This window comes from Spinacia oleracea, chromosome 3 (genome assembly GCF_020520425.1).
Source record: "Spinacia oleracea cultivar Varoflay chromosome 3, BTI_SOV_V1, whole genome shotgun sequence".
Classification (NCBI taxonomy): domain Eukaryota; kingdom Viridiplantae; phylum Streptophyta; class Magnoliopsida; order Caryophyllales; family Amaranthaceae; genus Spinacia; species Spinacia oleracea.
In genome coordinates, this window is record NC_079489.1 from 5198353 (window position 1) to 5210900 (window position 12548).

Sequence of the window (12548 nt, forward strand, 5' to 3'; positions counted from 1 at the left end):
TCTAATCCAAATTTTACCAGGAAATGGAACAAATGTGCAATTTGCAACCTCTTATTACATCTACAAGTACCAATGCCCGTGTAGTTCAAGCACCACAGTTACAGAGTGTTACAGAAAGGAAAAAATCGCGAGAAAAATAGAAAGACAGGCAGAAAAATCAGAATAGGAAGTGCATATAATAACATAATGCTGATTACTGACAAATGATACAACCATAGCCTCAGATTCTAACAAATATAACTGGACAAGATTGAATTTTCAGGTGGGAAAAAAAAATCTCACATTCGTGCTTCAACTTCAACCTGGCATTCAAAATATCCAGCTCTAAACAGCTTCGCTTTAGCGACTACATTCCAAAAGCTTCTCATATATATAGCTTTCAAACAAAACTGTACATTGTTCTATCTAAGCCCCCATTAGTTTACCACCCGATAACGCCATTTTGGCACAGCACACTTCATAATATAAACAAAAATGTGGCAAAGGAAAATAAATACGACCACATTTTTCTACTTATTACTACTAGCCACAAGAAACTTGGTTGGTCATTAACCAACCAAACCAATTCTTCTAGATTTCCTCTCACATTACTGCGTAGAAGCAAAATCGCGAAAGCTCTTCTGAAATCGCCGCCTGTTTCAGGCATCAAGAAAAGAATCAACCATTACCACAATTTAAGTCATCACGGTGCGTTTGTCGCTCTCCTGCTGCCTCTTTCCGGAAGCTTCTTCTAATGGAGAGTCAGCAGCAGCAGCCTCGTTTTCTTCTGCCATGAGAAATCTGTCAACTTGTGAAGCAGCTTGCCTGCCCTCGGAGATAGCCCACACCACCAAGGATTGGCCTCGCCTACAGTCACCAGCGGCAAATACACCCTCGACGTTGGTTGAAAACCGACCATAGTCAGCCTTGAAGTTTGACCGGCTGTCTTTCTCCACACCAAGTTTGTCTGCCACGTTCTGAAGGAGAGCAAACAGCAACGAAAAGGTAAGCCACCACATTTTTACAGTTAATATTTGAGAATGTTACATTAGATATACGAAGTATTGAACATCATGAGCTCCTAACCAAACTAAGAGCTTCAATAAGCACCCTCCCCAAGAAAATAATAATATTAGCTGACACAATTTGACTTTTGACAATATTCATATAATTTAATTTGATTATCCACATTATAGCTTAGGGTTTAGGGTTATTCCACATTCTAGCAACGTAGTATGTTCCTACGGGCTACGGAAGGTATTTTGATATAACTTAATTAATTTGATTAATTGGATTGAATGAAATAATAATGTAATTTTGCTACATTCCTTACCCCTCTCTCTATCTCTATTATAATTTCAACACATGTGGAGTCTTGTTATAATCATCTCAATGTATTTATAACATCAACTTTCTATAAATTTTACCCATGGATAATTACAGATAGTAATGATTGAAATATTGCATTGGCAAACATGATAAAAGAATTGTGTCAACTTAAAAAACAGAGGAAGTACGAAACATTCATTTGGTATGAGAAATTCAAAATACTTACAGCTTCAGGGCCTAGGAATCCCATAGCAAGAAGTACTAAATCTGCTTCAATGTACTCTAGAGATCCTTCAACTTCCTTGAATTGGAACTTTCCACTGGCATCTTTCTCCCACATGACATGTACCAACTCAAGACCTTTTAGCTTGCCATTCTCATCACCAACAAAACGCTTCGTGAGAACCTCGTAAGACCTAGGGTCTTTCCCAAACTTGGCGGCAGCTTCCTGGTGTCCATAATCAACTCGGAAAACACGAGGCCACTGCATAAAACCAAGAATGAACTGATTAGATAATCTTACAATATTTGGAACACCTATGTATTTATGTTTACAAGAACACAAATAACAGCATATAAGTTATCATGCTTGCATATCCATCATTTGAGTCTCCAATTATTCCAATAATTACATATCCGTTTTGACCTATGGACGAGTATCCGCAAAGTAATAAACAAGAATGAAGAAATTTGGCAAGTTCTTAAAAAAATTAAGAAAAAGACAGAAGGGAAAGCTCAACCTGTGGCCAAGGGTTGCCGGGAGCTCTTGTATTTGGTGGTTGTGGAAGAAGTTCAAGGTTAGTGACATTAGTACAGCCATGTCGAATAGATGTACCAATGCAATCTGTGCCTGTGTCACCTCCACCAATGACCACAACCTTCTTGCCTTTTGCAGAGATATACTGACCATCTTCTAGATTACTGTCAAGTAAGCTCTTAGTATTTGCATGTAAGAACTCCATAGCAAAATGGATTCCCGACAAGTCCCGCCCTTCAATTGGAAGATCTCTGCAACAACCAAAATACAAGTTGCAGTCATGTCTTAACTCCAGGCCATACAAAGAAATACTGCCTCCATTTCATAAAGATCTTTACGGTTACTATTTGCACAAATATTAAGACAGAAGTAGAAAAGTTGGTTGAATATAATAAAATATGAATAAAGTAAGAGCAATGTGTAGAAAGGTGGATGGATGTAAGAAAAAAAAATGAAGTGAGTGAAAAATTGTAAATATTGTGGAGTAAGGAGGGTAAGGTAGTAAATTTCCATGTCCAAAAATAGAATAAAGCTAAGTGTAAAAAACTTTAAGAAATGGACTAAAACGGAAAGTGTAAAGATCATTTTGAAATGGAGTTATTAATACGATAGTTGCAACTTTTTGCTGTAGTTTACCTTGGTTTTGTAGCCCCAACAGCCAACACAATGGCATCATTTTCCTTCTTAAGCTGTTCAAGGGAATATTCTGGATCCTTTCCAACATTTGCATTCACTACAAATTGAATACCTTCCTCGGCCATGAGATTCACACGCCGTTGAACAACATTGATTTTGTCAGTCTTCATGTTGGGCACTCCATACATCATAAGCCCTCCAATTCTATCAGAGCGCTCATAAACGGTCACAAGATGACCCATTTTGTTTAGCTGATCAGCAGCAGCCAAGCCAGAAGGTCCGCTCCCAACTATAGCAACACTTTTCCTGATATCATAAATATGGAATCCATCAGACCTAAATTTATGAGTTAAATTTTCAAATTAAATAATATACATGTATTAGTATTATACCCAGTTCGTTTCTGTGGAGGCCTTGGAACCATCCATCCTTCCTCAAAGGCCTTGTCTATAATTGAACATTCAATGGTTTTGATTGAGACGGGATCCTCAATAATGCCAAGAACACAGGAACCCTCACAAGGGGCTGGACAAACTCTACCAGTGAACTCCGGAAAGTTATTTGTTTCCAAGAGTCGATCCAGAGCTTCACGCCACCTATTCTGGTAAACTAATTCGTTGAACTCCGGAATTTTATTTCCAAGTGGGCACCCGGTGTTATCCTGCAAATCAAAAAAGATAAAAGAAAAATCTCACAATAAGAATACTAAGCCTCCAACATCGATATGTGAAATATACAAATGCGCATGTATTAATTAATACAAATTGAATCAATTACACTTACCTGATGGCAAAATGGAGTACCACAATCCATGCACCGAGCAGCTTGTGTTTTCAACAAGGGGGCGGGTCTTTTTTCATCCATAACCTCATTATAGTCTTTCATCCTGGTAGTAGGATCACGATACTGAATCCCCTCACGCTCATATGCAACAAAACCACGATGTTTTTGAGCATTAGCAACACGAGAAGGACGCTTGAACTCTTCTACTACCTCTTCTTCCTCCTCTTCCTGCATGACCATAAATGTCACATTCAACCCCACATTATCCATGAAATTCATTAAGACAAATCTATACTAATATTTTAAAACACAATGTCTGCATGCCACGTGTCCATTTCTTGGATAAAAACATATAACCGTGTTGCACGGACTAAAAACTAGTTAGATTAAAACACATAGATGATATACCTGGCTGGCTTGCTCTTTCAAAGCAGAAGCTGACATTTTCTTTAATTCTTCAAATGCATCTTTTTCCATCACCTCAATTTCATCTTTTTCCTCATCGGACCCTTTACCAGACTCCTGGGCTGCTTCATCGGTTTTCATGCTTGCAAGTACCCGCTTGTAGTCTCTAGGGAAGACCTTAATAAACTTGGGCAACAGATTGTCAAAATTTGCAAGCACTTCCTGAGCTAGCTTGCTTCTTGTATGACGTTGATGCTGCTGAATCATCATTCTTAGAGTTGTCATATCCTCTTCTTCCTCAACTTTATCAAGATCTACTAACTCGGGATTGCATCGAGAATGGAATTTCCCATCCACGTCAAGAACATATGCTATACCACCACTCATACCCGCAGCAAAGTTGCGGCCAGTTTTGCCTAATACCACCACAGTTCCACCCGTCATGTACTCACAACCATGATCCCCAACGCCTTCTACAACAGCCTTAGCCCCTGAATTACGCACACAAAATCTTTCTGCTGCCATGCCATTAAAGTATGCTTCTCCGCAGGTTGCTCCGTAAAGAGCAACATTGCCAATTACAATGTTCTCTTTTGGATCAAAGCCACTAGTGCTTGGAGGGTACACAACAATTTTGCCACCCGATAATCCTTTCCCGACATAGTCATTGCTGTCACCTTCAAGCTCTAATGTAACACCAGGGCAAAGGAAAGCTCCAAGACTCTGGCCCGCGCTTCCATTGAACTTAATGTGGATGGTGTCTGTAGGGAGTCCTTCCAAGTGGTACCTTTTTGTCACCTCATGACTAAGCATAGTTCCAACTGCACGGTTTACATTCCGAATAGGGGTTTCAATGTATACAGGGAGAGCTTTTTCGAGGGCAGCCTTTGAACGTTCAATCAATTCTTTATCCAAGGCCATGTCCAACCCATGATCCTGTTTCTGGACACAGCGTTGGGCAGCACCTGGACGGATGGTGGCAGCTGGTCTAAGCAAAAGAGAGAGATCAATGTTCTTCAGCTTCTCATTGCTGTTTGTCACTACTTCGTCAACTTCAAGCATATCTGAACGCCCAACCATCTCATCAAGCTTCCTGAACCCAAGCTGAGACATGATTTCCCGGACCTCCTCTGCTAGCATGAAGAAGAAATTGATTACATGCTCAGGCTCACCAGCAAACTTTGCTCGAAGAACAGGATCCTGTGTAGCAATGCCTACTGGACAGGTGTTCTTATGGCACTTCCTCATCATTATGCACCCGAGTGTGATGAGGGGAGCAGTGCTGAAACCAAACTCTTCAGCTCCAAGAAGAGCTGCAATTGCCACATCCCTTCCGGTTTTCAGTTGACCGTCCGTTTGAAGAACTGTACGGCCTCTAAGGTCATTTGCAACAAGAGTTTGATGGGTCTCAGCCAAACCAAGCTCCCAAGGAAGCCCGGCATTCTTTATGCCCGTCCATCGAGAAGCTCCAGTACCACCGTCATGTCCAGAGATCAAAACATGGTCTGCATGCCCCTTGACAACCCCAGCAGCAATCACACCGACACCAGCTTCAGACACAAGTTTAACACTGACACGGGCTGACGGGTTGGCATTCTAAAATATAATAAAGAACACGTCAGAACATCTGTGTAATTCAAATAATGCAACTAAACAAGTCCATAAAGTGTCGTGTACAAATATACCTTCAAGTCATGAATTAGTTGTGCAAGGTCCTCAATTGAATAAATGTCGTGATGAGGAGGAGGGCTAATAAGTCCAACACCAGCTGTGGAGTTTCTGGTTACAGCAATATCTCCAATCACCTTATGACCAGGGAGCTCACCTCCTTCACCAGGCTTAGCACCCTAAATGAGGAAATACCACATAACTTAGCTAAAAAGGATCCACAACAAGTAAACAAATTAAGCATAAAAGTTTTTCTCACCACAGTTAACATGTAGGTACAAGTTAAAGACACAAAGTCACCCATGGGTGCTTTGCAGACACTGCATCATCTGTCCATAAACATAAATTCATAAACAAGAGGAAGCCTCCATTCCTAAAGAATGCAGGGGTTTGAGCTATAGATGTAGTTCAAAAAACACATCTGGGAAAAATACTCCAATTTCTAAAGCCATATCATACCTGAGCCATCTTAATTTGTATCTCATCAGCATTGGTTAAATAGTAACTGGAAACACCAAATCTTCCACTTGCCACCTGCTTAATAGCACTCCGTTTGGGATTCCTCGAACCATCTGAGAGAGGCTCCAAACGTGATGGATTCTCACCTCCCTCACCTATACAATAACTTCATTGTCAGAAAATTTATGAAAGATAAAGATAAACTTGATGATACTGTAGACTTCAGCAATTAGAATCAGACAGCTAAGAAGCATGGAAACTTCTGGGATTTGAGGTTACCCCATTTCCAAATCTCGTGCCGTTTCCATGCTACATAGTTAAATTGCATAGACAGACCGCAATCAGCCACCACATACCTGTGTTTGATTTTCCTCCCAACTTGTTCATAGCAATAGCTAGAGCAGAGTGAGCCTCCAGGGAAATTGATCCATAGCTCATGGCACCGGTGCAGAACCTTTTCACAATCTCACTCACAGGTTCTACCTCTTCCAATGGAACTTTCTCATTCACCTCCTTGAACTTCAAAAGCCCTCTTAGATTGCTGGACTTATTCAGCTCATTAATACGTTTGGAATATTCTTTGTAAGCTCCAACACTGTTAGACTTAGCAGCTTCCTGTAACTTGGCCATTGCAAGGGGGTCATTGAGATGAAGCTCACCATCTTTCCTCCAGTGATAATCCCCTGGATTAGGCAGTGCCAATGATTCTGCGCTTCCAACCGGAAGAGCTCGCCTTGGAAATGCCATCTCGTGAAGTTTAAGTGCATCAGAAGCCAACATTTCAAAAGTTGCACCTTCAACTCTACTTGCAGTTCCAGTGAAACACCTCTCTATGACTTCTGAAGAAAGACCAACAGCTTCAAAGATCTGAGCTCCCTTGTATGATGCCAAGGTGGATATTCCCATCTTTGCAAGAACTTTCATCATTCCGTAGTTGCTTGCTTTGAAGTACCTCTTAACGAGCTCCTCTTTTGAGCGGAACTCGCCAGTTGATCGGGGTGGGATCTTTCCATCTACTTGCAGCCTCCATATGGTTTCAACGGCCAAGTAAGGACAAATTGCATCCACTCCAAAACCAACCAGGGTACAGAAATGATGCACCTCACGTGGCTCTGCGGATTCAATTATCAGACCAACACGAGTGCGTTCAAGCGTCTTAACTAAATGCTGATGAACGGCACCTACAGCCAATAGAGAGCTCACTGCCACTCTACTTGGCGAGAAAGCTGCAAAAGAGAAAGAAAGGAAGGACAGATAAAGAGATTAGTCACATCACGGAATTTGTGAAAATAAACCTTTTCTTTTCTTTTTAATCATTTGGACAGGAAAAATAATGAAAAAGAGAGACGTTAGACATACCTCGGTCAGAAAGCACCAACACTGTGTAACCCTCCTTTATTGCATCCCTTGCTTCAGCACAGATCCTGTCCAACGTCTGCTCCAAGCCTTTCCTGCCCAGGGTCTTGGGATAAGTGATATCAATTACCTTGCTACGCCAACCTCTGTAGTCCATCTTTTTAACAGCTTCCATTTCTTCAATAGATAAAAGAGGCCCCTTCAATGAGAGACGATGGCACTGCTCCTCGGTCATTTCTGTGAGATCACCTTCAGGACCAATCATGCACTCCATGGATGTCACAATCTTCTCCCTGATAGGATCAATGGGAGGGTTTGTGACTTGAGCAAAAAGCTGCTTGAAGTACTGGAAAGTGAGTTTCTCTCTGTTTGACATCACGGCCAAGGGAGTATCATTTCCCATGGAACCAAGGGCCTCAGTGGCATCCTTTGCCATGGGAATCAACAGCATTTCCAAGGCTTCAACAGAATACCTATAAAATAGACCTCAAGTTAAGTTGTTAACGCAGCAAGAAAAATAGAACAAACATGTTTCAGGAGTAGTGAGTAATGATACTTACCCAAAAGCCTTCAATGGTGCTAGCAAACCATGAATACCCATGTTCTGCATGTCTTCATCCTGGTTGGATACCTATAATACACGAAAACAGAACCCCGTCAGATAATCTTAATAATAACAATGTTCTTAATCATAATAACATTAATAACTATACTTACGGGCATTGCTCCAGAAATAGCAGGAGCAACCCTCTCTGCCTCAGCCACAGAATCAACTATGTCCTTCAAGACTAACTTCTGCCTTTTCAGCCACTCCCCATATGGCCGAGCAAGTGAATATTGCTTCTTTAAGGCCTCATCATCCACAACAATGTGCTTATCAAAATCAACCAAAAGCATCATACCAGGGTTCAAACGCCCTTTCTTGGAAACGTCTTCCGGTGCAATATCGACAACTCCAACCTCACTTGCCATTATGACTCGTCCACTGTGAGTTATATAGAAACGTCCAGGACGTAATCCATTTCGGTCCAATGTTGCTCCAAGGTATCGACCATCAGTGACTGCAAGGAAACCAATGTCAGCCCGGAAACTAGTACAAAATTTTTAGTAGCAAAGAGATAGGAAAAGAAACTTACAAGTTATAAGAGCTGGCCCGTCCCATGGTTCCATCAGCGCCGAAAGGTACTCGTAGAATCCCTTCCGTTTAGGATCCATATTCTTGTCATTCTGCCATGCTTCAGGAATCATCATCATGACAGCTTCAGGGATAGTTCTACCAGCACGAACCAAGAGTTCAAGAACGCCATCAAAGGCCCCTGAAATAGCAACACAACAGTAGAAGATCATTTATATAAGCCACCAGCTCATCCAAAGAACTTGAAGAAATAAATGCCAAGTCTAGCATAGCTCATAGCTGAAGATTTCTGAGAGTGCTAAAATCACCTGAATCAGAAGAACTGGCATCCACAATAGGCAAAAGCTTTTTCATTTCGTTTTTTGACAGACCGAGTTCCTTGCACTTAAGCAGACCTTCACGAGCACGCATCCTGGGAAAGATATTTTAAGAACAAACTGTCAGAAGGCTGAAATGGCTTATGCTAACAATGCATGTGAACGCCTTGCACAAAGTGCTAAGGAACTAGTACTAACACACTTGAATACTTCTATAGTACGAGTGAAGACAGTCAAGATTAGGCAAACATATCCCCAGAATGGTCAATTTAGTTTGATCAGAATTGGTTAACTTACCAATTAACATTGCCACGAAGAGTGTTGATCTCCCCATTATGACCCAATACACGCATAGGCTGAGCACGATCCCAGCTTGGAAATGTGTTGGTGGAGAAGCGAGAATGCACCTGCACAGAATGAGTCCCGGAATTTTCAGTCTGAGAAATCCTCTAATCATATACATTGTACATATTGTGAATTTTATGTTAGAAGGGACCATTCATAAGGGTACTTTCCAGTGCAACAACTTGGACTCCCTAAACTACCTCGACACATATTTTCTTTTCAATCTCTCCTCAAGAACATCACAGAGAGCAACATCACCAAGGTTCTGCAAAGATGATTTAATGAGTTCCTTACCAAGGCACCCAATGCATCCAATCGAGCAATCCAAACACAAACAGTAATCAAGGAGTGGAAGAACTTAAGAGATCATTCATACTTCAATGCCTCAGAAGTCATTCCTCAACCTTGCACCTCCAGTTACCCGTAGTTCCCATGCTTCTGGTTGTTGAAATATAAGTTAGCAAATAAAGATGCAAGTGAATAGAAAATATATTTACCAGGGCCATGTAGCTCGTAAACCTTTCATTGCCAAGGTCCCAATAATAGTACTCCTTCAGTTGAGAAGGTTTCAACTGGCCTTTGTAAACAATTGTCCTGCAACAATCAAGCACCAAACTTCAGAAATAACCAACATCGAAATATGACACCATATCAGAATCAGAAAGTACCAAATTTAAACAAACTATAGAGTTCAAGATGCGGAACCTTGAGGACAGAGAACATATATAGAAGTCTTTAACACCACCGTGTTGTAGGTTCAAAGCAGCTCTGATTGCTACCATTGATACCCTCCTTAATATGTACATCTGTCAGAAAACCAAAGTAAGTATAAATTGTAACAAAAAGCTCAAATCTTAGCTATTTACAAGTAGCTACTTTCAAAATCCACATCTTCTAAATGATAATCAGCATAGCATAGTAATACTAACGCAGCAAGACGCAAGTTTCAGAAACTTCGAAACCTACCTGCTGTTCAAGGTCTGCTTTTGATCGAGGAGTTGGTGTAAGAAACACCTGCTCGACCACTGGTTCAGTCTGTACAGCAGACTTACCCAGTCCTGAGTTGTCAGTTGGGACAGAGCGCCATCCGAGGACTGTATGCCCAAGTGATTCAGCAACCTAAAAGACGAGATAAAATTCAGCCATCAACTCATAAGATCTAGAACTTTGTTGCTCAAACAGAGTAGGTTAGTGACAAGGTGTCAGACTCGACCATAATACTGCATAGAATTTTTGCATCTTTTCCGTCCAAAACGAAGCGTCAACTCATCCAACACAGGTGCTCGAGATGAAAAGAAATATCTTACAGCAAGATAATCAAAGTAAACCCATAACTAATAAACAAAAACTGCCCATAATCTTTATGACTGATATATTCAACTGTTTAACCAACTATAAACTGATTCTTTTGGATTCTTTTGGAACAAAAATATTCACTTTTGATTTTTGAAAGACCAAAAACACAAGAAGAACATGACATTATTACTACCACTAAATATTTAGTCACGTGTATTTACTTTCTACAAAAAGTTGAAAAAAGATCATAAAACAAAAAACAGAATCCAATGAAATCAAATAAAAAATTACCTTAGTAAACACATTCTTGCTTTCTTCCCTTCTACTCTCAGAAGTAGGCAAGAAAAACATCCCAACTGCATATTTCCCTAGAGCTGGCAATTCAAATCCAAGATCCTTTGTCACCTGAGTCAATTCATATTATCTTCAGAAAATGACCATCCGAAAATAACATAAATATTCATATTCTTTATTTACACATTACGTACAATAAAAGAAATCATCAATTTCTAAAACCCCTAATATTTAATTTCCAAATACAATTACAAAACAAATACTCGCTCATAATTATTTTCCCTGCTTAGCATCAAAAATTGCTTATAAAAATTGGTGAATAAATTTTCATATTACGAATATAGATACATGTAAAATTGTAAAAATAATCAAGTGTAATGCTGGTGAATTACTGAAATGAGCTGAAAGTTGATAAATCTCAGAAGCAATAATTAGTACAGATTTAAGGGAAATTTAACAGGAAATTTTAATTTAATGTAAATTAACAAACCTCTGTGAAGAAATCATGAGGAAGACCGACAAGAATACCGGCACCATCACCAGTATTTGTCTCACAACCACACGCACCTCTGTGCGCCATCCTCACTAACATTTCCACTGCATCCGTCACCTTCATTCATTCATCCAACAAATTTAATTAATTAGTGAATTAATTAATTAATTATTTCATTCATTCCAAATTAAAATCGTCTTGTAACAAACTAAACCTAGAATAAAATAGGGAAAATATAAATTCGCACCGTTTTACGGCTGTTTTCGCCGGAAAGTTCAGCAACGAAACCGACACCACAAGAATCCTTGTCATATTTCGGGTCGTATAACCCGAGAGGCTGCTCCGGAACCTGAGATAATGCGGATTGAATAACGAACCTGGCGTTCGGGTCCCGAACCAACGGGCGTAGTCTCTCGGATCTTAATCTATTGCCGAAGAATTTGCTCTCGCAGATCTTGGCTTCTGACCTACGAACCGCATAGCTCCGGGAGCTTCTCTTCCCGAAGCTACACAACTGCGGTGGCACCACCGCAAGTCCGCCATGGTTTTGTGTCTGCTTGTTGCTGGTGAAGCTCTCCGAACCTACTTTGCTTCGGAGGTTTAATACCGAACCTACCCCAGCTGCAACCGACATGTCGTCAAATCTTTCAGAAAATTTATCGAATTTTTCCGCTTGATTTTTTAGATCGGTTGTTTCAATTTAATTTATCGTCGTTATAATTATATAAACAAAAATATTATATTAATCACAAAAGCGTCAGGATTTCCGATGATTAAGCGGCGAAACAGCGTCGTTATACGGCAGTATTACAGAGACAAAAGGTGAGAGAGAAGTTGATTGAAGGTCTCCTCCTCCACGGCAATGGCGGATTTCCGCGAGAAGAAGAGAGAAAAATTTACAGGAGAGAGAAAATGTAAAACAGATGAAAGCGTCTCCTTAAGCTGCGTTGTGTGGTCATTTTATAGAAGGATGAGAGTGTGTTAGGCTCAAATTCTCATTTCTTTATTTAATTTTTTAATAAAGAGGAAAAAGTAAATAAATAAAAGAGGGGAAAGTGGGGACCACGATCGACGTGACAGGAAGAAATTGGGTGTCGGGATGCCACGTGGAGAAGTGACCTTATGCGGCACGCGACAGCCGATTAGGATGAAGAATTTAAGATTTAACTGAGTGGGGGTAAAATGGTCATTTAAAGCAGGAGGAGTTTCCCAGTTAACCTACAATGAGTAAAGTGGGAAAGGGTTTTATAGTTATTCTGTTGAAAGACGCCGCCACTCGGTTTGGGTCCGAAGCGA

The 12548-nt window shown here is 40.4% G+C and overlaps 1 protein-coding gene across 2 annotated transcripts; it reads right to left on the bottom strand.

The window, feature by feature from the left end:
- Positions 1–155: 155 nt before the first annotated feature.
- Positions 156–12199, bottom strand: LOC110783090 (glutamate synthase 1 [NADH], chloroplastic). 2 transcript variants are annotated; one of them, XM_021987383.2, is made up of 22 exons: positions 11500–12199; positions 11250–11369; positions 10757–10870; positions 10136–10288; positions 9875–9975; positions 9667–9763; positions 9122–9231; positions 8816–8919; positions 8509–8688; positions 8090–8433; positions 7933–8003; positions 7376–7845; positions 6373–7242; positions 6017–6171; positions 5575–5736; positions 3893–5485; positions 3485–3712; positions 3094–3362; positions 2702–3007; positions 2049–2316; positions 1535–1792; positions 156–956 (listed from the first exon to the last, which is right to left on the bottom strand). In XM_021987383.2, the coding sequence occupies exons 1-22, from the start codon at positions 11884–11886 to the stop codon at positions 675–677; spliced, it is 6642 nt and encodes a 2213-aa protein (XP_021843075.2). In that variant the 5' UTR covers positions 11887–12199; the 3' UTR covers positions 156–674. The 2 variants fall into 2 exon arrangements, with proteins under 2 accessions (XP_021843075.2, XP_021843076.2); XM_021987384.2 differs by lacking the exons at positions 9667–9763; positions 9875–9975; positions 10136–10288; ... (1 more) ...; positions 11250–11369; positions 11500–12199 and adding an exon at positions 9464–9602.
- Between the last annotated feature and the right edge of the window lie 349 nt (positions 12200–12548).